The 26,870-nt window shown below is 32.8% G+C and overlaps 2 protein-coding genes across 8 annotated transcripts in view; one reads left to right on the forward strand and one right to left on the reverse strand.

The window, feature by feature from the left end:
• LOC120893075 (uncharacterized) overlaps positions 1–8,254 on the reverse strand; it is a 40,927-nt gene extending 32,673 nt beyond the window's left edge. For 6 of the 7 annotated variants that reach the window (XR_013424193.1, XR_005738035.2, XR_013424194.1 and 3 more), the window contains exon 1: positions 7,427–8,254. Coding sequence is in view for 1 of the 7 variants with exons in the window: in XM_078017710.1 (XP_077873836.1) it covers positions 7,427–7,656 (230 nt within the window). In the remaining 6 variants the exon portion in view is untranslated. The remainder of the gene's footprint in view (positions 1–7,426) is intronic. The other variant, XM_078017710.1, reaches the window with a different exon arrangement.
• Znf804a (zinc finger protein 804A) overlaps positions 7,594–26,870 on the forward strand; it is a 295,981-nt gene continuing 276,704 nt past the window's right edge. Inside the window, exon 1 of the mRNA XM_005324399.4 lies at positions 7,594–8,266. Within this exon, the coding sequence (XP_005324456.1) occupies positions 8,156–8,266 (111 nt within the window). The 5' untranslated portion in view covers positions 7,594–8,155. The remainder of the gene's footprint in view (positions 8,267–26,870) is intronic.

A 26,870-nucleotide genomic window follows, 5' to 3' on the forward strand; every position in this document is an offset into this window, starting at 1 on the left:
TTTTAGAACTGAAAGGAGTTGTTTAAGATACTCAGTCTACGATATTTTATAATAGCAGTTTAAAGTTACTAAGACATGCATCACTTTGATGAGTAATATAATTTATATGGTTTTAATTTGCACTTATTTGGTTCTAAGTCAATATAAATAAACATAAGCTTGAAGTCTCATGGAAAGCTAGAAAAGAGAGGTATGAAATACATATATGATGTTAGGTGAGAGTATTCAGTACTGATCTTTTATATTTTTTCTTAAACCCGGTCACATCTGCAATATATGTAGAATCTTTGCCACAAAATTTATCTCATTTGAGCAGTGTGAATACCTGGATTCTTAGTTGTATGGTAGTTTAATTTTGTAAGTTCTCTACAGTGTTTTTTTTAATATATATATTCTAATGATTGCTTTCTCAAATCACTTTCGAGATTGCCAACTTGAGATCATTTTTCTGATTCATCTGACTTGAGCCACTAACATTCCTTACCTTTGAACACTGTCTCCTTAATATCAATCCTTATTTTGGAGGGAATGATTTCTGATGCATTCCAATGTCTCAGTTTTAATATTTTTATTTAACTATTTATTCATATTTCGTGGTACTGAAGATCAAAGCAGGGACTCTTTACCAAGAAGTTTCACTCCCTAGGCCTCTTTTTTTTTTTTTTTAATTCTTTTTATTTTGAGACAAGGTCTCATTAAGTTGTCCAGGATGGCCTCAAAATTGCAATTCTCCTTATTCAGCCTCCCCCACTAGATGAAATTATAGGCATGAAGCACCACACCCAGCTTTAAACTCTTGGTTCTAAAATCTTCTTTGGCTTCTCATTTTTTGTGTTCTTGTGGTAAACCTTGAGCTAAGAGTTTTTATTCAAATGAGGTATCATCTACCTCATCCAGCTCTAGTTTTTAAATGGAACTGATATGCCCCTCACTTTGAAATGAATATCTGTTCCTGACTCCAGACTGGCCATCTCCACTGTCTGTATTTACATGTATAAAAGGAATCCAAATATTACTAAAACCAAAATCTAAATGTTAGTTTTTCCCTGGTTTACTTTTTTCCATACTTTCCCATCTCAATAAACTCCATCAGCAATCCCTCCTTTGCGAGGGTCAAGATTCTCAGAAATATTTCATTAGTCTATGATGTAACACCCTATTTATCAGTCAATCACAACAACTGTAGCTCCAAAGTATTTCCCTACATTGTTCCTACTTCCCCTTTCCTCTTCCATCTTAGACCAATTGCTTTCATTTCAATATTTCTAAATATTCTGCTTGTTTTAACATACAATCAGTTATTCACATACTGAGAAGTAGAGAAGATATCTGAATCTTCCTTTCTCCTTCCCAATTACATCTCCATAATTTCTTCTACTTTTCTTTGCTTTTATCCAGATCCGTGTTTGTATGTTTCTGCAAGTCAGGCTTATCTTTTTTCCTTCCCTTCTTCTAGCTTTCTCTTTCTTTTTTGTTACTTTTATCGAGCTCATTACCTGACACTAAAAATCCCATGTAAACAACATGTGTTTTCCTATCTATATTTATGCCTGTTAGTTCTCTTACAAAATATATACTTGCTCTTGTTTTTATACAAACCAACCAAATCATATTTTATACTCTTTGTTCTGTCAACCTTACCATTTTATATAATAAAACAACTAGATAATCCTACCAAATCAATAAGTATGGATTTGCTTTATTATTTACCAGATGCATCAAAGGATATAACACAATTTTTGTATCTTTTGCCTTATTGATGATCATTTCCCTTGTTTTCAATTTTTATAACTATGCACAATTGAATGCTGATGTATAAAAACTGTCTTGTAAATATCATTATATACTAGTACTTCTCTGTACCATGTCCCAGGAATACAATAAGTAAAAATTTATATGCAATTTTAATTTTGATTTATATTGCCAGATTGCTTTCAAAAAGCTGTAAGGCAGGAATGTAATAATTGTTTGTTCTTTTAGTATTTATAATAGTATATTTCAATGTTTTTTCTTTTGTTAATTTAGTTGTGTGTCATCCAATTACATTAATTTCTTTGGCAACATATTAGAAATACAATTTTGGCTCTTAAATTTGCATTATTTTGGCACTTATCCCAAAACTACTTACTAGAATTGAAAAGTAAGAGGGGAAAAACATATTTTGAGAATATCAATATCCATATCAGCTAAATATATTATATAGAACAACAGGCAATCATTTTTTTAAGACGTGAAAGAACTGCATAATATAAATTCTTTCATTCACTTAAGATTGAACCAAAGAAAATTTTGAAATTTCTCTCATGATTTTTATAATTCATTGATTTATCTATTTTCATAGTTCCCCTATTTCCACCAGCTATCAAGACTTACATTCTCAAGTAATGTTAAGTTATTGTTCTCCTCTGTCTGGACTGATCAATATCAGCTGTAAGCATATTTTCTCAAAATAAGAAATTAAAGCTTGAAAACATACAGGATAAGGTCTTGCTTATGCCCTTTCTTTTACAGGTTAATTAACTGAAGTTAAGAGAGTTTAAGTCATTATTAATCTCTGACAAAGTTGCTTTAGTTGGAGATGCCTTAAAGTGGTTTGGAGTAAGGTGCTACTTGTGATAGTATTTACCCAAGTACAGTTTCTAAACTTCATTGATTCTAAGATGCCTTTGAGTTGGTAAGATCTCTAATTTTATGATTGGTGCCACATGATGGATTATTTCATGCAGCTAATTGGCAGTGTGTTTTCATTCATAGTGGAGGCTTTTTTTTAAAAGCACTTATTAAAATGTATAGGGAATTGCATTTGTAAAGTATAGTCTTCATTTGTAACAAGTCCCACATTTCAACACAGTAGAATTGTAGTACAGAAACAGGAACATGGATATAGGGTTACTTTTAGGTAATAGTAATCTAATAAATACCTTACAAATTGCCATAGTCACTTAAGTTATACATTACCATTATTATCACCTGAAGGTAAGGTTAGTACTAGTTATTCAATACATTTTTCATTACTAGTATATACCAGTCTTTCTCATACTTGAATACATATAGATCCTTTTTAAAAGATTCCCTAGCACAGAAAATGTTTACTTGTGGCATAATTTTACTTAAATATGCTAGCATCAAACTAATTATGCCACCCCATATGCTTATAGCACTATGTAAACACAAAACAAAAAAAATAGAAATCAAATGAAAATACAACAGGCAGAATATCCAAATTTACGATCTTAATTTAATACAACAGATGATGTTGCATTACTGAAATCAAACCCTATCTCAAACATGAATTTGTTTATGAGTGTTTGTGTGTCAATACTGATCTCAGCATGCATTAAGTTTATGGTTACTGGTTCTATGGTGAAGCATTCTATAACTTTGCAACAATTTAACTATGCAACACTATCAAATCAGCATGCCTTAATATTTCTTGACCTTATCTTAGAGCAAACTAATCTCTTATATATTAAATTCTAAGATTTTTCCTCATTAGCACAAAATAATATAAATTAATACTTAGTACCAATATGATAATAAACATAAGTGGAAACCAAAAATATAGACAGGTAGAATTTAGTTACAAATTATCTAGCCTTATGGGCATATAGAGGATCTAAAATATCCTTTTTTTTTAAGATTACTATAGTATTGAAAAGAAAAATTTTGAATCTCAATATTGAACTCAATGACAACTAAAAATGCATCACAAACACATTTAAAAAACACCAGGATATGCATTTTACTTGGTTGGTTGTTTTTCTAAGATAGTACTCGAATAGATTAAAAACTTAGTTCACACAAGCTCAGGGAATGCTGAGTCACTGGAACCTAGAAGTCATTCTAATTTTGGGGTCATTCAGTGAATGTTGGGGAGTTATATGGACAAACATAACAAAAGTAACACGAGATTGCTATGACAGGGTGTAGAAAGTCCAGACATCTGGAGGTTATAGCATGTGGAATCACACATCAGTAGGCAATCTCAGGGAAGATTTACCTCACTCAGAAAGAACTGGCCTGAATGGATTAGGGTTAGGATTCAAGACCCTGGGTTCCAGGTACTCCTCTGGGAAAGGGGGTATGAACTTGGTTTTACATATTAAAACCACATTGTCCTGAAATCTTGTGTGATTCCAGAACAGATGAGGAGCGATGGTTAATTACTAAGCATGAACATAATATCGATATTTGGTTATGCAAAGCAAAATGAGGAGCAAAGAGTGGAGTTTACAAATATAAACACAAAGCAAAGGATCTTGATTTGAAATACAATTGTATAAAGGACAAAATTGAAGTGAGTGGAGGCAAAAATGAACTGTAAATTTTTAGACTGATGACACTTTTATACTTCAAATTTTAATCATATTTTCAGTTGTAGAGTTACAAATTGAGCATGTGATCTATCATTATTCTACAAAAATATTAAATGACTGATTAAAAATCTTGATTCTACATATTTATAATAAGAAGCTATATATTAAATGATTTCCAAATTACACATATAAAAACTTTATTCATAAAATTAAGGTGGCATGATTTATAGAAATAATTCATATCAAAACAGTTATCAACAGTCTTAAAGATATCAGAATTATGTAATAGGAATGTATCATGGAGATCATAAAAGCTTATGACACAATAAGAAATTTAAAGATGATTATTCATGTGATGTTTAATCTCTTGAAAACAAGACAAAAAGAAAGAAATGAAAACAAGATGGAAGGGCACAACAATTTATCACTGGCTACTGATTTTAACTTATTGCTGCAGAAAAAAAATCTCTTCTCTGAGATGATGGGAAAGTCCTCATTTCCTACTTTTTTCTTTTTCTTTTTACAAAAATACTTTTAAAAGAGTACTTTTTGTATTTAAATATAAGAGTTCTATTGTCTGTATTAGTTCTTAGTTAAAGTTAGAAACCAGATTCTACATGGTGGTGGCTTATTGTTCTGAACATTAAGGTTGATGTGATGAAGAGTCTATTAGCAACAGAGCTCACTTGGTAATAGCATAATGATTATCATTTAGCATAATCAGTAATTTAATTTTAATGACCATTATTGCTGTGACCTCTAAATTTGAATAAGGGTGCACAAAATAAGTCTCTTCCAAAATATGTCTTTGTTCAAGGTTTAGATATAGACTATTGCAGATCACATTTAGTGTTAGTTAATTTTAAAGTAGATTGCCTTATATAGAGAGAAAAATAACAAATTTTATGCAAAAATTCCTCTTTTCTTTTTTAATTAGTAACATAGATTAATAGCCGATTTATGTTATATTTGTTACCATTTATGTATAGGATTAGATATGACCAAAAGCCACCCTTTATCATTAAAGTAATAAGTAGAATAGGTATATTTTTCTCTAACTTTTTAATTTTATCAGAGATTGCTAAGGGATTTCATTAAAGCGTATTTTTATCTGGTATGTGTATGTACACACACAGACAGGATACACAGATAAAAACTTTGGCACTAGAAACACAATATGGATTTCCACATAAGTGATTATAACTGTATTCCCTTTTTCCTGAATTGGAAGTTGAGATTTCCTGCTACAAAGATTTGAACATCTAGTTATAAGTATTCAGAAATACTTCAAAAAATCCCTTTAGATTATTCGAACTAACACGCTCATAAAACAACATTATCTTCCTTTCACATAGGATACTTCTTCGATTTTCTTATGAACCTCCTTGGTGTGGCTCAGTAGTAGTAAAGATGTTTTCTCCTGTCTAATAAATGAGTTTTCAAAATTTCAAAAGACATAAAATCATGCAGTTCTTCCCAAAGTGATGTTTGCAGATAATGCTTGTGTGTTCAATATATAAAGAGAAAAAAAAATCTGTAATGATAAGAGCCAGGAATTGATTTAATTTCCATGCAATATTTAGTGGGGATCAATTGAAATTTTTTTCCCCAGTAGAATTGTGTTCATACTGAATTCTAACAAATCATTGGGTGAGCTCTTCTACAGAGTATAGAAGTTTTGTAAATTATCACTTCTCTCTCAAGACTTCCAGACTCCCCCAAGTGGATATCTGAAAAATTTAGCCAAGTAAGTCTAAATAACTCTGGCACTTTATAATGAGCTTTAATCAATTCACATCAACTTTTTTTTAGATTAAAGCATGATGCATGCAGAATTTTTCTTTTGATGAATCTAGCATTCCCCTGTTCTATCACCTATAATTTATAATTTACTCACAGGAATACTGGTTCTCTTATTAAGACTCTTTCTCTTCTCTATTTCTTTCTTCAAAAAGTGAAATCAAACTGTTATCTTTATTAAGGACCATATTATGATTTGCAGGGTCATGCTACATAAAATGATTCCCATATAGGATGCACAAAAGGGACTGTATTGCATTTTGACCTCCAAATAAATAAGATAAACACAGTTTGTAACAAACTGCAGTTTACTCTGACATAGGGGCATCAGAATGTCTGGAATCTGCTTTAACCAATTAAGCGTTTCAAGGCAAAAGGAAAATAAAGCCTTAGGTAAATCCATTGAAGGCACCATCTCTCAGCCTCCCACTGACCATTATCGATCTTTTTAAGTGCCGCTTAATGAGTCGTACAGTAGTAGCAGATCTATGGTGTGTTTGTACCTGATGGGATGCCCTCACTCCACCACCTCAGAGGAGCTAAACTTACACAAAGAGAGAATCCACTGGGTGGGAGGACACGACCAGGCTGATGGCTGCCTTGACCCCTTAAAGCTCAGCCCAATAGTCTTGTCTCCAAGGAAAGCAGCAGACCCCATATCCTACTTTCCATGACAAACCCATTAGTTCCTGTGCGGGAGATTTTTCCATTCAGGTCGCTTCTAGGGCGAACGCTTTTGTTCACTAGCACTCTCTGTAGTGGGAGAAGAACTAGAGAGAAATGCAAAGCAAGCTTGTGGCTGCAGCTTCATGTGTCGCAAAGCATCCCTTTCCTCTCTGCTTTGGCAATTTAGGAAGAACCAACGTTCCCAGAGGAGGTGGATGAAGGGAAAGCCAGGACAGGGAACATATAAATCAGGACTCCCTGTTTTTACCTTCTATCCACTTCCACTCACATTGCCACAACTCCCCTCCCCCAGACTATCAGCACTTATGATTTCTATAAATGGGTGGGGGTGGTGGGTGGGGGACATTTTCTTCCCTCTCCTTTTTTCTAAGATTCTGAACAGGATACCAATCTTCATAACCAAAAAAATATATATATATTAAAAACAAATAGAATCGTATAAACCAACCCCCACGGGTAGCAATTATCTTGAGGGAGAGAGAAGCCGCGGCTGGATTCGCTGCAGTTGGAAGCGATTGGCTTTGGTATTGAATTATTAATTTATTTATTTCCCCTCGCCCCCACCCCCACCCCAACTGGTAGACAAGAAACCACAGTCTCTTCATTTTCCCCTCCGCCCGCACCTTACAGGAGTCTCCCACTTCTCGGCGGCGGGCCGCTGTGCCGCCCGCCTGCGGTGGCCGTCGCCTCCCCGGCCCTGTGCGGCCGCGGCGCTGTGCGGGGCGCTCCCACTCGCGCCAGGGCTGGCGCGGCCGTGGGTCCCAGCGGCGGCGGGGGAGGGCGGGGGGAGGCAGCGGGTGACAGATGTACTCCTCTGACAGCTCTCAGTATCAGCCCAGTGGCTCCCTGCCATTGGCTCAGTGCAATGGACCGGCAACGCCGCTCACTATAATAACACTCATGCCTGCCAGCAGCAGCAACTCCGAGTGCGGGCGCCGAGCGCGGGGGATGCTGCCACCGCCGCCGCTGCTACTGCCGCGCGGGCGGCTCCCGCTGCCCGGCTCCGCTCAGCAGCCGTGCGGGCACTGACTTCTCCTGGGCTTGGTCCTGCCTCTTCGGACCCCTCCCCTCCCAGGATCCTCCCGTGGGGCTCATAGTCCCACCGCGAATTAGAAGAGAAACACTCACAGAGACTGAGAGGGAGAGCGCAGCGAGCATGCGGAGGCGGAGGAGCCTCCGCGCGCACGGCAGAGGGGTGTAGAGATCCTGTCTCCCCAGGGCAGGCAAGAGAGGCGGCCGTTTGCCCTCCTGGCGGGTCCCCAGCCCACCCTCCCCGGGCTCTGACGCGCTGCGGCTGCGGGCGCGGGGTGCATGGAAGCGGCGGCTGCGGTGGAGGAGGCGGCGGCTGCCCCATGGAGTGTTACTACATTGTCATCAGCTCCACGCATCTCAGCAACGGACACTTTCGCAACATCAAGGGAGTTTTCCGGGGCCCTCTCAGCAAGAATGGGAACAAAACTCTGGTAATCGCTTTCTCTCTCTCTCTCTCTCTCTCTCTCTCTCTCTCTCTCTCTCTCTCTCTCTCATCTAAGAGGACATTTGGAGGATTGAGACTACTGAGAGGTTTTGGAAGTGCTGCTATTCAATTTGGTTTATAATATATGAATTTGTTTACCTGATGGGAGTGGGGTGATAATTAGAGATAGAAAGAGAGAGGAATCTCAGTAAAGCTATGATCCGTGGCTTTGATTGACACTTCCATAACGCTCCAGACTCTCTCCACCTCATTCCATAATGCTGAAGATGATCACAATCTTTCCTTATTTGAAGCATGTTTTGTCAACAGGATCTTTTTGAAAAGAAAGGAGCCCTAACCCCAAGTGACCCCATAACATCTTTTGATTTAGGAAGCTGAAGGTGAATGAGGATGTGTGTTTCTGATGGAGGCAGGGAGCCATGTGGCTGGTAGCATAGAGGAAGTGGAGGGATTGAGTGATGGTCTCAGAAAGAGTTTGTAATGGGGCTCTTCCCTGAAGGACCAACTGTCAGCAAACTTCTCTCATGAGAAGTTGTCAGTACTAAGCTAACACTAAAAATGATTCCAAAACCCATGCTGTCAGCTTTCAGCTTGTTATTCTAAACAGGTTGGGGATAAGCATGAAGGGCGATCGCTGTATCACAATTAGAATTATTAGAAAACATGTTAGACAAACAGAATCCATGCAGTGGCTGGAAGGTTCTCACTAGACCACAGCGCTTCATCTTTCAGCATCCTAGTAGAAAGAGCACTCCTGATTGGTGGGAGAAGATGTGCTGAGCACTGAAATAGTGCTGGGTGATATCTCCTTCATTCCTTCCAAATTCCAGTGGCTACAAAACCAGCCTGCAGACAACTCTCATATACTTGTATGTGTAGAGAAATATACACATCCATAAAGAAAAAAAAAAGAAGTACACTATAGAGAGTAAAATAAGGTGCAGTATACAAAGGTTTAATTCACTAAGTCTGGGTCTATTAGCAAGCAGCCTCTCCTCCACTTTCACACAGTGGTTACTTAGCCTGAATGCGCAGAATAGAAGTTTAAGGACCAAATAAAAAAAAAGTAAATACAGTATTCTTAATCTATTTTCTAAATATATCTCAAAATGTGTTACTACATGAATTTAAAAAAAATGTGGTGTGTTTTTTTCAAGGATAAGAAATTCTCATCTAAAATTTTAAGTGAACTTTGGCATTAATTGATATATTCTTTTCCCCTTGAATTTATTATCTACCTCTTTTCAGTTCATTTAAGACTCAAAAAACCAGGGCAAGATTGATGCTTTTGATGTTTTGGATGTGGCCTGTTGTTGTTTTTGTTGCTGAACAAAAGAAAGTAATGAAGTCACTCTTCTGGTGACTTCATTATTGGAGTATCATGTAAAGTAGGCAGAGGTTAAAGAAAGTATTAAAATTGTTCTGGACAGAGAGCTCAATTAAGAGGGAAGGCAGAATTGGGAGGGGAAAGACTTTCATTTAGATAAAGTAAACACAAGTTTGTTTTTAAAATCAAGTTTCACTGAGGGAAAACACAAACTTACTGAATGAGACTTCATTTTCATAGTTACTGTGATGGTGCAGGTGATAAAGCATACCTTAGAGTTGATAGAAAAATAGTTATTCTCCCAACCTCCTCTTATTAAGATGCTATTAATCTTGATTATAAGTCAACTTGTGGTTTCTAACAATGGTTGAGTTTACATATTCTGACTTCTTTGTCATATGCTTGAAGTTGACTAGTTCTTTTTATCACTCATATTGACAAAAGATGAGTTAAAGTCTAATTTTGCCAGTATAACCTAGTTAAAACAGATGATAACAGCAGTCAGTTATGTGAGGTGAACACATTGAAATGTAGGTAAATGTCAGAATTAACAGATATAGATAATATACTTGACCATATTTATCTTAGTTATAATGAAAGAGACTTACAGGAACTTTCATGATAGTCCTTCCAAGTTGTTTATGAACTGCCCAAGTTTGTATTTCTTCTGTATAAGACTTTATACTGACTGAAATTATACAGATTTTTATATTCTGATCCAATTGTGTTTGAAACTATTTTTTCCTTGATAATATATATGTATGTTTTCTAGATTTTTTATGAGTTTTGTTATTGAATACAATGAGATTGTTAAGAATTATAGAACATATTGGGAAATATTCATCAAGGAATAATTTTACATATGAAAAAGAGCTGTCCATACTTACCTGAAAATGTACTATTTTAAAGCACATAAGGTGTTGTGAGGATTTGTTGAAAGTTAAAACTTGCTAACAATTAAAAATAGAAAATTGAAGCTCAAATGTCTGAATTAACAACTTAATAAGAAGCACAAATATTAACTTAAAATAGATACATGTCATGTTTTTAAAAAATTAAGTAAGGATTTATGCATGTCATAATTCTTACTTAATTTTTATAATTTGTACTTTCAAATTTTAAAATTGACGCACAAAATCACATGTGCAATTGTTTTAACAATTGTATTTAACATATGTATTTGTGGAGTAATAATATGAGACTTTTCCACTGTATTTTATATTTGATTTTGACATACTTGAATTTTACCTTAAAAAAAATCTTCACATTGCTGCATTTTTAAATATACACTAAATTCAAAAGTATTTAACATATTTAAGTGTTTTTTTCTTATTTCAGGAAAGCACAACTTAAAAAAACTATTTTACCCTAAGAAACTGAATTATTTTCAATTACTAGATAATTAATATTTTACTTATTTTTAAATTCACATTAATAAGTATTTTATAAAAAATTTCACAAATTTATAAGATTAAGATAATATGTATCTATTAATACAGTATTCTGTCATGAATAAAATGTTACTTGCATAAATAACCAGTGTAACTCAGGTTTCAGTGACGTTGATTAATTGTTAAGTCCTAAATTCAGAATGCAATCCTGCCACTCATATTAAGGAGATTATCAAACTATGCAGTCCTTTCCATCTATCACCCATACATAAAATCTTGAAAAAAAGAAGCACATTTAAAGATTAAGACTGTTATTAATTTTGAACTTATTCATGAACTTTTAAATATATTCCACTTGGCCATTTTAAGCAAAAATATATAAATCTCCATTTAGAAATGTCTTATCCTGATTTCTATTACAAATTGTATCATATCTATGATATAGCTTTACTTTTTTATGAAACAAAGTAGCCCCAGGATTTCTGGATAAGTTATAAGGTTTAATGACTATGAAAAGAGTTTATGTTCCATGTATTCTTATTATTTTTCTTTAAGTTTTTTCAATCCACTGCTGTGTAAGCAACTGCTGTTTGGATAGACCCATTAAGATATAGTTTTTCTTGCAATTGAGCCAAAAAGCTTGTTTTCCTTATTAATAGAGTTTAAAACAGCTATCCAGATGTGCAATATATATTTAGCATGGAATAAGTTATTTCTAATCACTATCACTTGTAATATAGAATTTGGGGTTTGCCCTTGGACTTTTGGAAGTTACTATTAATTTTCTTAATTCTGTTTGTTGATCAGCATTTTGGTTTCTCATATAATAGCATTACATTTATTTCACTGAATGGTAGTTTTGAGGTCACAGAATGAGTCAATAGTATAATACAAATTTCCTGACATAATCCAAATTTTGGAATCCATAAGGATAAGTATCATAATATGATTAAGATATTGGTTAATCTATTTGTATTGGTTAATCTATTTGTCAAAGGAATTTTACTTTTCTATTTGCCTCCAGGTAAGGAAGAATAGTACCAGAGTTATAGAATAATTTGAATTTAAATTTGTTTTACTTCTTATCTTCAAATATGTAAACATCACTAAGTTCTGTCTGATATAGGCCCCGTTTCTCCAATTTCAGTATAGGAACTACCAGATTTAGGAAGAAAAAAGTGTTAATAGTTGGTTCTCAACATATTTGTAATTTAGTTTATTTGATTTTGTTGAGGTGCCTCAGTTGTAAGGCACTATTATGGGCACCACAGGTGCTATATATTACATACTAAATATTATGTGCTAAGATTTATTCAGTGATGCTCCTGTTCATTTTGATTCTGTTGAAAATATATTTGACATGCTTGTAGGGTTTCTTGTCACTCAGGATATTTTCTTATGTATTAATTTTAGAAAGTAGGAAAATTGTTTTCCTTTGTGTATACAGGAAATTACAAATTTATTTAGGTAGGCTTTTGAAATATACTATATGGCTTTTTGTTTTAATTATCATTATAGAATGTTATATTATTCATATTTTTCAATCATACATAGTCTTTTCTAAAAAATTGTAATTTTAAAAGTTTCTCCACTTACCCAAACTCAATTATGATTGGTAAAAGACCGATTGTTGGTTGTTGTTAAAAATTAGTATTATTGGATAAACAGCCTCAAGGGAGTTTAGGAAAGATGGTGAATTATTAATGTGCTATCTTAATATATCCCCAAATTCCCCACTTTATGAACTTGTGCATATAATATCTTGTTATATATTCTCCCAAGTTTCTTTCAAACTCTTACTTCAGTATTAAAAGTTATCTTCTGTCTCATTTTTCTGAACTTAATGGGCCATTTCTTCTTTGCTCTATTTGTTTTTTAGTGAAGTGAAATTTTACAGCATATGCATTTTTAGAACATCTTATTCAAGTTAAAGAAACTCTGAGAGAGTTGGACTTTTATAATCATGACTCAAAAATGTAGGCAATATTTTAAAGAGGAATGTTGTTAATTAATACCCATGATTCCTACATACCTTTGATAGCTTATTAAATATTTATTCTAGACAGCTGAAATTCAAATAGTGACATATTATCTTGTCTTATTAGATCTGCACTGGTGTCTTCTTGGCTGTTGGTGGGTATAATTATGTTTGTAGTCAAAATACAGATGGGCAAAAGCTTCAAGGCCCATCTAATCCAAAGGTTTCAGAAGGTCCTATTCTGGATCAAACACAGCTTGGGAAGAGTTCAGTATTTACTGTGTTTTACAATACTTGGGGTTAGATGCCATTGAAGGAATTATCCTCATAATTTACCACTATTCTACTCTGCTTTTTATTGCGATGTAGATGTTTAATTTTTTTATGTTGCCTTCTCAACCAATGAGGAAACTTAAAGTTACTATTCCTGGCTTAAAGTCAAAGTCAAAGTTTACCTATGAGAATATAGAAGTATTTTTATTTTTTAAAATATAACCTTTAGGTACCAACTTTCAAAAAGGTAACGGTCTTCAAAAGTTTTCAGCATATTCACACTTTCCTTAACTATTTACTATATATTAGTTGAACTCATTAACAGTATTCTCCAAATCAAATATCTAGAAAAGCTAGCATAAGAGGAACCACTTAGAGATTTGAGGATAATAGATTTCTTTTCATTTAAAATTGCAAATTTGGGATTGGAGTACATTTCAGTGGTAGAGTGAATGTGCTTAGGATGTGCCAGGATCTGGATCCAATTCCCACCACCAAAAATAAATAAATAAACTAATAAATAACAAAATAAAAATAAAATCGCAGACTTTTTATTCAAGCCATTGGTGGTTTGGGTATTATTGTTTTTGTCTTTTTCAAGACTAATTCTAAATTTTTGAATATAATTTTAATTTATACTGAAACATGTGTAGGTCACAAAAAGTATCATAGGTGAAAAAGTATTATGGGTATCAGAAATCTTATTTTAAGGTAATGGTATAAATAATTATATCTGTGATATTAATACAATGTTGAAGTGATTTCTCCAGTGACCCTGTTGACTGTGATAGTTCTTTTGAAGAAGATTTATGTGTGTTAAGAATTTAAGTAATCCTTTGAGAAAAAAAAATAGCAAGTATCCTCTGTGGTATACTGCAGCCAAAATTCATAAAATTATTCCTAATTATTACATTTTTATATTGCTAACTATTAAAAGTAAGATGTGTAATTTTGTTATTTTTAGTTTCTAAAACTTTTAGCCTGATATTGCTTGGTGTGTTTTATTTTAAATTATCCATTGCATCTGAGAAAACCTTGCAATATATAGTATATTTATGACAATGTTTCCAGCTAGCAAGGATTCATTAATTTTTATAAATGTATTATAGTACACTTCCTAGCACACTGTAAGATAAAGTGGGGATAATAAATAATTAAAATTTAATCCTAGTTGTCAAAGTAAACAAAGTCCATTACCTGATGTACTACCCTGAACTCTTTCATAATGGTTTGGCACCACTGTAGGAAAGTTACATACTTTTCTCAATGAATGAAAATAGTTTTCTGATACTAATTACTTATGATGGTATTCCTGTGTCCAAACTATAAGATAACATTTTTTGTTCTTAATAGCTTTAGAAAATTGAGCTAAGTTGAGTCTGAGAGCTACTTTCATGTCTTAACTAGAATAGTAACTGTTTATTTCATCAAATACTAATCTTGGTGCTGCTTTGAAGGTATTTGAGGGAGATGCAGCTAACCACTAGAATCAGGTGACTTTAACTTTAAAGACCATTACCCTCTATAATATGAGTTGACCTTACACAAGCAGCTGAAAGTTCTTTTAGCAATAATTAGAATTTCTTGAAGAGGAAATTTTTCCTAAAGACTACTGTCTCAACTCCTGAGTTTCCAACTTGCCAACTGCCTTTCATATTTCAAATTTACTAGGGCCTACAGTTACTGAGTTAATTCCTAAAAATAAATACACACATACACACAGTATTGGTTCTGTTTATTTGGAAAACTCTGATACAGAGCATCAGTTTATAATACCATTTTTACAGCAAGACAGCTAAATGATGGAAATGTGAATCCTATTTGGATTTTATAGGAAATAGGTGAGTTGATGTTGATAACTATATAGATTCAAAATTGATGGAGCTTATTATAAACATTTTCTGTTTTTCTTCATAATCAAATTGAGAATTATTTGAAATATTTGCCTTGATTACAACCTATCTCTAATTCAATCTCGCTTCCACAAAATTCAATGTTATACACTGCTATAGCTATGCAAAATCATAATTATTCTTATCAGTTCTACTTCATTATGCATTAATTGTACTTGAAGAAAGTTAGTATATCACTAAATGAGAGAAATATTTCAATACAATTTCAGAAGTGTACATTTTGATATCCCAAATTTAAGAAAAATGGGCTTTACATGAAGTTATGTAGAATAAAGAATTTACATTTTATAAACAGAATATTCTCATGAAAAACATACAGAATTATGTTAATGTCCAGTAGCCAATATTGCCAGGACTGCAACTCTAATTAACCTAATTAGTATGTTGCTGTTTGCTGAAATGAGGTAAATTGTTCATCATGGGGAGCCTTGCAACATCTCATGAAGAAGACATGAAGAATAGTTTTACAGGATTTGGGATTTTGTGAGGTAATTCTGTGGGTAAATTATTAAATCATTATTTCTGGATTTTGTACTATGATAAAGAAAGGCCACTTCTACTCTTGGTTTCTTAGGACGTTTTAAAAAGAAGGCAAAAGGAACAGAGAGGATATAAAGTTGTTATCGGTAGAAAATCTACTTTTGCTCATGTTGGCTGGTAGATGGGGATGTTGGGTAACAAAAACAGTTGATATCAAAAACAGATGTTATATTTTGTCTGTGATCAGTCATGATTGAGGCATAGTCTTTTTTGTCTCTATCACTATCATACAATGACCTCATTTGATGTTAGTGTACCCTGAAACCGTTCATGTGTAATAAGAGAACACCATCTCTCTCGTTTTCAATACAGACAGTTCTCAGCAGCTGCTCTTTTCTCTCTCAGATATGACCATGGAATGGATGGCTGCTAATGGAAAGGACAGCCAGGTTACAGATGATCAGAGAATGGAGGTGATCAGAGGATAAGAAAATGGGAAACTTAGGGAAATGATATTCAAAGCTAGGGACTTAGGGATGAGTGAGGTAGGCGAATGATTGAGAAGCATCAAGGTGCAACATGGAGGATGCGTGCCCCATATTACCACATTAATAGAGGATTTTGGAAAAATAAACACCTCCATCTCCCGAGACAGATACACAGGAATCATGTTTCCAAGAGAAACAAACTTTCAGCAAAGAGGTTAAGTAAAAAACTTAAAGCTGTGGAAATTGATTGATTATAGGAACTTATGAATTCAAGTGGAAACAAACCAAAAGTTTTAGAACATGTGGAAACAGAGAGAGTTATGTCAGAAAAGAGGATGTAACCTAAACATATGGGTATTGAAGTTTAGGAAATGAAGGATAATTTGGGAGTTCTGGGCTTCTTTGTGATCAACATCATTGAGGGTACAGAATACGATATGCCTGATTCTGATAAGCCTGTATCTTCACATGTTAGAGAACAGAGGAGATAAGTTGTCCTGTCTCTTGTAAGAGCATAGACCCCCTTCATGAGAGTTGCACTCTCATGACCATTACCTTCTCAAGGCCCCTCTTCTAACACAGCACACTGGGGGTTAGAATTTTAGCATATGCATTTGGAAGACACAAACATGAAATCCCATCACCCATCCATATCAGATTACATGTGTCCCTTAGTCAGAAAACACCTAAAGAATATTAATGTGGAGTAGTTAAATTTTGTCTGGAGAAAATTTAGAGATAAAATGTGGTACTCTTGAGAGTTTCTAAGTACTTTAACTAGGTTATAAGAAGCAGGAAAATTTTGGATAATAAGTTACTCAGGAGACTAGTTGAAGAAAAGAAAGGCTGTAGTGGTCAGAATTTTCTTTTTCTAGTGCTGGTCAAGGACAGAATGGCAGGATCATGATATTTAGGGCTGGACACATAGCTCCATGATAGAGGGCTGGCCTAGTATGTATTTAGTGTGTTAGTGTGTATGAGGTCCTGGGTTCAATCCTCAGTATCACCGGCGCGCGCGCGCACACACACACACACACACACATACGCGCACACACACACACACACACGCACGCACACGCAAAGATATAAATTATAAGCATTTCAAAACTTGATGCTGAGCAAATCTATGCTTTTTGTTGAAGACACTCAATGTATGGACAAAATGATTTCACTGTAGAGAGTACTTTCACTACAGAATTGTGCTCTTGCATCCAACTTAGAATGTCTAAAGTACTTTCCCTTTTATTTACAAAATGATTGAAAATCCAAATACTCTATCACCAGATAGATCTGAACTCAAATCCTATCTCTACCTCTATATTAGTAAATAGTGAAGATCACTGCCTGTAATCCAAACCCAGAATAAAAATTATGTGTCTTAGTCACATATATATATATATATTTTTCATATAAGAATTCTGCAGTTAGATATATTAAGTGGTTTGATGATGTCAAGGCTAAAGATTCTCTGATTTTATTTGCATTTTCCTATAATTATAGTTTAGTCACTATTTTAGCCATCAAATCTACACTATTAAATGAGGGGAAAAAAGGAATACCGAGGAAGGACAAAAAGTAATGTTTGCTTTGCATGATTTCTTCCCAATAATGTTGGATTATATCTCTTTGTTCAGAACTGTTTTAGAAAACCATTCCTAAGTGGAGGAAAAGATTAAAATATTGTTTATTAAGCTAACACAATACTAATTCCAATAAATCAATGTTAGTTTAGTAAGAAAAAGAGGGAATTAATTAGACAAGAGACATCTACTATGATTAGTCCCTAGCTTTAAGACCTTGGTAAGATTCACTTGTTTCATTATCAGTTATGTTAACATTGAAAAATTGTGGTGATACCTATGTAGAAAACTAATTTGCAAATCAAATGTGATAATAAATAAGTATTGTATTGTACAATATTTGCCATAGAATCCTGCAATAAGTTGTGGTAATTACTGCAAGTATCTCTTGCTGTATCATTTATTTTCTTTAACTGGAATTTCTATCATTCAATTCAATATATCTGGACATGACATAATTCTAACCTTTAATATTGAACCATATTAGTTTTTTTCTCAGTGTCTTAGTCTATTTGTGCTGCTGTAACACAATATCATTGATTGAGTGTCTTATATAAAACGTGAAATTATTTCTCACAGACCCAGAGGTTGGAAGGTTCAAGGACAGGCTGCCAGCCAATCTGGTATCTGGTGAGGGCGTGTTTCCTCATAGATGGGCTTTTCTAACCTCAAATGGAAGAAAAGGGAAAAGGGATTTTCTTAGCCCTCCATTTCAAGGGCACTAATCTGCTCCTGAGGTTACACCATCTCCCAGTGGCCTCCCCTCCTGATACCATCACATTGGCATTAAGGTTGCTACATGTGCATTCTGGGTGGTTGAAAACAATTTGTGCCATAGCACCCAGTTTACTCATGATACCCTTACTTATACTTATCTCAGTAATGTACCAGGTCTCCTCCCTTAGGCTGGCCCCTAAATATTTTAGAAGATAAACAGATGAAAATCACAAGAAAATGTTCAGAACTAGTAATTTATTTGTCTTTCAGAACTCATAAAACTAAATGAAACTGAAACTTTAAGAAAGGTTAGAATTTCTTTTAACTATCTATAATAATAAATCCTATGTGATTCCCTTGTAATGTTCTTTGACCACTGCAGTTCTGATATTACAAAAGTAATATTACACTAGGGGGCAGCATAACATTTCTTGTTTCTCTCATATAGATAGGCAGAACAAATAACCATAGATAATAAATTTATCAAACATAGTTACCACAGTCTTATTTGTTAAAAGTCAGTTTGGAATTGTGATGTTGGTTTGATGTGATTGCTACAAGCTCAGTTCCTATACTTTATCAAGTAATCATTTTTGATCCTACTCTTCCTCATTCACATCATTCACTTGGAAAGTATGTGGACATTCTGGCATAAATTGGTAACTTATTACATCTTTGTAGACTGTGATCTTGCTTGAAAAAGTATCAGTTTTTTCCATTGAGGTTGATGTTTCTAGGTGCTCAGTAGTAACTCCAGTCTACTAGTTTCATAACTCTTAATGCCAAATTTACTTTTCATTTTATAATTGATTTATAATTAAATTTGACACTTTTCATGAACACTGTTAAACAACATAAAGGTGAACTGTGATAACCATTATTTGTTGATAGAATAGCTAAAATATGAAATAAAGTTTATGTAAAATTTTGAAACTCACCCTATATTTTCTTGATTGCCACAAGTGATAACTATTGAAAAAATATTTGGTATTCAAATATCGAAGTTTTATTATTGTATAATGATGTTTCCTCCATAACAATTGACAATACATTTATTAGGAAAAATGTCTAGATTGTATAAAATAGCATAAACTGTTTTATTTGTATTAACAATTACTGGATATATTAATTCAACATAAAAGATGCATTTTTATAAATTTGACTTAGAAAAGTTGCTACTAATGATACATGTTGTTTTTCAAAATCATATTAAGCTATTTTTCAGGTACACTTATCTTGATAGAATTTCAGATGTATGTATCACATATTGCTGCTCTGGTGAGTTGTATTTAAGGCAGTCTATTCCCATTATTCTTCAGCAAAAGTTAGTGAAGTAAACAATAATAGTAAATCTAAGCAAATTAATTCTCTTTCTATTGTGCTTAGCATAGTGTAAGCATAATTTCATGATGTAAGAGAAATTGAGGATATTTTTTAAGATATCCAATCACTTTAATTAAAATATGCCCACGTTCAATTCACATATGATATTGGATAAATACTTAGTTGCATTTCAGAATCCAAATATACTTACAATCTTAAATTATTATTAAAGTGAAAATATAATTCTAGCAACTATAAAAACCATAGTTTCAGGTCAGTGGAGAGACTCCTGATTTCTCTCAGTACCCTACATAAAATAAGGACAATACCTATTTGTGGGCTCAAGGCAAAACAGATAGGCAAACAAATAGCAAAATCACTCATATTTTCTCTCTCTGCCTCTGCCACCCTCACTGTTCCCTGAATTTCTTCTCTCTCCATCTCTCTCTATATCCCACAGTGATAGAGGGTATTGCTTTCACCTTCATCCTGAGTATATATTGTCAGAAAGTCCATAGCACCCTACTTTCTTTGTCCAAGGACCAGAAATCAAAACAATGATTTATGTATCCACCCGATATAGTATCAGAGATCTAAAAATAATAGTGGTAAGATTTGGGGGAAATATGAAGTAACTCAATAGCCAAAATTACACTGGAGGATCATAATCCTAGAAATTGAGAAAGAAAAAGAGTAGGAGGGAGAAAAGTAAGAGAGGGAGAGAAAAGAGAGGGAGAGAGGGAGAGATTGTTATCAACTCTTCTTTTGCAATTAAGCAGATTGTCAGCTAAGAAGTTATATAGACTTAAATAATTGCATTATGATACATACAAACTTACCTGAGTCAGTATCACTTTAAGCTGTTTTCCTGAATGCAGTTGCATTTCTTTTAACTTTTTAATTCTCAAAATTATTCAAATTTGTATAAAAAATTATACCATTACACTGTAAAATACAGAAACTTCCACAGTGACAGGAATCTGCCAAAAATGATTCCCCATTCTCTAACCTAGCTGGAATTCTGCATTCTGTGAGGATTTGTAGATTTCACATGAGAATGCTATGAATGGTGACTTTAATATGATATCTGGTTATTTTTTTTCAAAAACCTCAAGCCCTGTAGTAGGCAGTGAAGCAAGGAATGTAGTTTTCATTCTCCCTACCTTCTGGCATGTTTTAGCCATGTAATGGAAGAAGAGACATTCAAAGGCAGGGTGATGCTGACGCACAGTGTCAATGGGAATCACTTCAGGCAGATGCATTTCATCCTAGGAAGATGAAGCATAGTAAAGAGAGCACCATAGTGCGTGTCCAGTGGCTTCACAATAACTCCATCAGTAAGAGGTTCCTGGGGCTGAATAGTCACTGTTATTTCAGGCTATATCAGTGGCCAAATTTTGCCCAAATATGAATGGTTCTGTTTCCCCAACAAACCTGGATCAACAAGATCACCTTTGAATCTGCCAGCAGCCTAATATTTTTTCCAATAAGAATTTTTTTATGCTTCATTTAATAAGGTAATTTTGGAGAGAATTAGGATAACTATAGAATTTCTTTTCAAAAATTTCTGGGTTTACGTAGAATTTTCACATTGTTTCACTTCTTCTGTCACTTCCTGCCATTTTCATTTTTAGTTTTTCTTTAATAAAAAGTATTAAAGCCTTTGGAACTAGAAAGAGCTAGGTATAAATTTTGGCTTTCCAAACTGGATCAGTCATTTGACTTTAGTTTCTGTTCCTTTATCAATAACAGAACTTCAACTGATTTAATCCCTGATGTATACTAAATTATCAAACATTTTATTTAATTCATATAGAATTACGACTGAAATGCTTTGAGCTGAGTAAGTTGGGTGAATAGGCTTGTTGTGAAGATTATTAAGGGAGGTGTCCATTTCAGTGTCTGGCACATAATCAATGCTATTGAAATTTTTACAAATATCTTGAAAGGAGATTTGTCCTTCCTTCTTTCCAAAGCTAATGCATAAATGTGTGCTTGTCAAATAGAACATGAGATACCAAAGAATAGGAAATAGGTGGTTAAGGGAGTCCAATGAAATTAAGGTCCTAGAGTTGATTGGAAAAGCTCAGCATTTATATATATATATATATATATATATATATATATATATATATATATATATACACACACACACACATATATACTATAAGTAGACACTTTTGTTTATTCTATGCAGGAATACTAAAATTCTATAGAGCACAGATTCAAACCTAGATAGATAATTATTACCTGAAGGTACAGAAAATGCATTTTAAAACTTACATCACAGGCACTGAATCTTAATGTCTGTGGATGCAGTCCAGGAATTTAGCTTTGTAAGAGTTCCCAGATGACTTTCACTTTTCTAGGATGAAATGCATCTGGCCGAGTTTCAATGGACGTGTTCCAGAAGAATGTTTGGACATCACATATTTGTATTTAGAATGAGAGATGAAGCCTTGTTCTCATGCTTTCTTAAGTTCTCTGCCCACCACTTCTTACCCTCTACAACAGAACCTCAGAAAGATAGAAAGGCCAGGTGCAGTGGCACATGCCTATAATCCTAGCAGCTTGGAGGCTGAGGCAGGAGGATCACAAGTTCACAGCCAGCCTCAGCAAAAGTGAGGCACTAAGCAACTCAGTGAGATCATGTCTCTAAATAAAATACAAAATAGGGCTGGGGATGTGACTCAGTTGTTGAGTGCCCCTGAGTCATCCCCAATACCCCTACCAAAAACAGAGCTAGAAGTAATATATTTGTTTCATGTTTTTTTTTAAAGAAAAAGAAAGAAAAAATTGTTTAATTAGAACATAAAAGACATAATTTTAAAATTTCATATTCTAAATGTACAGAAGTGATAAAAATGTCAGACTGCACTTTGTAAAAAGAAAAAAATCTATTTGTAGTTTTAGCTTTCCAAAGAAAATTTAGTTAGCTTGTTCAAATTAATTTTCATCCATGCCTTGGAATGTATGGATTCATGTAGAAATTAGATAACATAATGCATTTCACAATTTTTAATAATTTTCAATATATGCTGTTTTGTAAAATCATTGTATGGAATAAGAAAGCAAAACATTGAAAGAATTAATTGAGATAAATATCAGGTAATCTGAATATGAATATTTTTATGAATGTATAGTAATACATTAGGTACTTTGTGAAAAGTGTATCAAAGATTCAGCAATTGACATCCTGGATTTGTAAATAAAATTATGCATATTAATAATACTTTAAAAATCAAATGATTTCACATTTCAATTATCCTTTCCAATTTGAATAAAATTATTTTATTTAAAATTTTTTTATTGATACTCTAAAGTCATTATTTGAATATAGGGACTCATTTCATCATTGTTTAGAATTTTTATGATTGCAATTCTAATAAGTTCTACATTAATAATTTTTTGGTTGAGCCAGCTATTTGATGTACTTTTTAAAATCTTTGAAATGGCTGTACTAATCTTATCTCAAGCTCAGGTTTAAACTATATTTTTGAGTCCTATAAATAAACCAATTAATATATATTTTTATTTAGTATTTATTCGTTATTAGGTTTAGGGCTAAACATTTACTTACTTGTGTAATTTAATCATAATAGCTATTTAATTTTGTATTGTAATAATTCTGTTTTACACATAAGAAAACTTCGATTTTAGAAGTTTTATCTTAATAAATGTTCATCTTTGTTATTAAATCTGTCTTGCGGACAATACAAAGAATACATATGAATATAAGATTTTAACATATATATGTCCATTTTTATTTAATTTAGTTTTGTTTTGTACACAAGTAATATCCTTCTAAACTAAAAAAATGACTATATACAACTATAGATGTTTAGAATTTAGAAATATATGTGCATACAAAATTTTATATCGAACATATATAAGAAATATGTATATATATATTTATTAATAATTAAATATTTTCTTCAAATATCAGGATTTTATTTGTAAACATTTTTTCTTTAATTTCTCCCTTTGTTTTCCTATTTTTATTACCAAATCTGGATACTGATTTAAAATTGCAATTTTTACTCATTTATTAGCTTATCAAAATATTTTTATCAAATACATTTTCATGCTTCCATTTTTTCTCAGTATTGAAAATTGAAGAGAAGGTAGTGAATTAGATTAAGTCAAGTACCAAATGGTATGTTGTATGGCCATTATATATCTCCATGATATAGAATAACTAAATATTATTTAATAAAAGATGATACACTTTCAGGGAAATTCAGGGGTTAAAAGGTTAAAAGATTTTTCTAGTACTTTCAATTCATTTTGCCATTTTCTTTCAGCATTTTTTTTGATGTTTGCAGTATTGTATTTACTATTTAGCGTCAAAAATGTTTTCTTCCTAAAGGAGAGAATTATTTGTAAGCTGTTTATAGCTGTAAGTGCAACATCATTTTCTCGAATATATTATTGGGTTAGCCATTTGTAGGAATAAAATTAAAGAAACGGTTCATTTTCTAATCACTGAGCTTGGCAGCACTCATTTAAAGAAGGATGACTTTCAAATTGAGACAGTTCATAATGTACAGGTTACCCTTCCATCTTTCTTAGAAGATTATTTTCAGGGAGAGTACCAGAAAGGTGACTGTCTCAAGCCTTTTAATATGGGTTTTTGGTAAGATGATGGTGCTTCTAAATTTACTTTCTCCTAATTGCTGCTTGTGCTGCAGAGGAAAGGAATAGGAATGAGAAGAGGGAGGAAGAAAGCACCTTGTGATGTGTGAACAGGGAAGAATCAGGAAGAAGCCTTTGAGCAGCCCTTTGACGAGATTTGAAAAGAGGATTCTTATCATCTCTATCCTCATCCATCTTCTCCAAGACTAATTTAGCCATAGCAAAATCTTTAAATGTTGTTAGATATATTTATTTTATTTTTTAAAAAAACACGTTATAGACTTTTTTCTTGCTTTTACTTAGGGTATTTCTATGGTCTAGAATGTTCTTAGCTTGTAAAATAGGATCATTTTCCAGAGTTAAGGATCTTTATGCAAATAAAATATTGTAATAACTTTTGAGATAGAGAATGAAAGAAGTCAACATAGTTCATTGCAAAAGAGAAGGTAGAAACACTGCATGATAAAAAATAAAATTAATTGTAAATATCTTTAAAAATAGAAACTCAGAAAATAATATCAAGTCTCTCAATCATATACTTGTAAATTTATATTTTATATAAATATGTGTTCATAATACAAAAGGCTCGTGATTTTTAATCAGGCAGATATTGTTATAAGCACCATCTTACTGACGAGGAACTGTGTTCAGTAAAGTACTTCTTGGTTATGAAGTGCCATAAAGATTTTCTACTGAATTTGTCTTAGGTTATGTTCTCATCATAACTACAATAAGGGCCAGCTATTTATATTGATTTTATAAAAATAATAAAGCTGTGCATACTACCACTTTTCATAGAAGAATAAAATTGACAAGTCAGTCGTACAATACAAATTTAATATATTATTTGAAAAACACAATTTACATTCTACTCTTAAAAACAACTTATGATGAATCACAAAAACATCTCAAATCATATATATATATGTGTGTGTGTGTGTACATGTGTGTGTTTGTGTACATATATGTATTTTCCCAAGTAATAGGGGTGTAAGTTGAACCTTGAAGTATATAATGCTTTTCAACAAATTTTGTGTTAAAATTATATGAGATTATCAAATAATTAATAATGAATTATTCCATTAAATTTAAAATACAACCTATTAAAAAGAGTTTTCTGGAAACATTTTAAAATTAGGAAGTAATCATGCTTAATGATAACTTGTCAAATATTTGTCTATAAATTCATCTAATCTGGGTTTTTTTGTTCTAAATATTGCATTAAAATTCATTAACTTTCTTTTACACAAGTTATAAGAAATGAAGAGTATAATTAAATTTCCTACATAGTTATAAGTAAAATATATTGTTTACTTTTAAATAAATTAAACAGTATAATAACATGAACTGATAGTCTCCCTTTCTCCTCTGCAGTTGCTTAATCATCAGGGTGTACGATTACACATATCCTCTTTGCTTGAGTCTGTCAAAAGTCATGATCAAGAAGAACATAATATTGCAATAAATGGAGAGACACAGGAAGAGAGAATTTAAGATGGGAGACAAAATATTAAATGAAATGAGAGATAATAAATATTATGTAGAGAAGTGTTACAATTATTGTTAGGATGAAAAGTATAGTATGATAATTATTTGATCAATTTCTTCAATAACAAACTTAACTTTCCTACAAATATCTTTATGATTTCAGTATCCATGAAGAATGTACACTGAGTTTTCAGTTGTAGTAGATGTTAAATAAGAACATAGAGGTTTTGTGCTTCACAATTGGGTTTTTTGAATATTCAGTGGCATTTTATTTATCTTTAATTTCTTATCATCAAGAATGATAGATAATAAAAGAGACAAAAGTAATAGACAAATATAACAGATATTCACTTCTGCCAATTTTGTAATTTCAGAAAGCTAGAAAGAAAATTCTGTGTATGTGTAATATACATGTATAAAATACTACTATAGTCTGTCTCTCACGCGTCAAGTTCATCAGATTAGGAAATCAATATGGTGTTAGAACCTTTAATCTGTTTTTCATTATTTGCGTCTTTACATTGTACAAAGACACAGGCAGTCTCTCTACCTGTGAAGTACACATTTCCCACACTATTAGTTTATAATTTTCTGATTACATTCTTTTACAATGTTGTTTGATTTATGATCAAACATTGAATCAAATTTGAACCTTCCAATAACTTTCTTATGTTCATATATGAACATACCACCAGTTAAATTCTACATCATGTACAACCAGAAGAATAGATCATAATTAGAATAAGTTATACTGCATATATGTATAATATCAAAATACACTCTACTGACATGTATATCTTAAAAGAACAAATAAAAATTAAAAAACAAATTCAAACCTTTCCATAAGCTAAGAACTGCAACAAAACTTGGCAAAATGGAGTACAGTGAGAAAAATTATTTACACCAATAAGAACCTCATCTTTTTGATGAAAATTAATATACTATCATAAAATACATATATTATGCCAAATTAAAAATTCTTGCCTACTTTCTTCAA

The sequence above is a fragment of the Ictidomys tridecemlineatus genome, chromosome 7 (assembly GCF_052094955.1).
Source record: "Ictidomys tridecemlineatus isolate mIctTri1 chromosome 7, mIctTri1.hap1, whole genome shotgun sequence".
NCBI classification, from domain to species: domain Eukaryota; kingdom Metazoa; phylum Chordata; class Mammalia; order Rodentia; family Sciuridae; genus Ictidomys; species Ictidomys tridecemlineatus.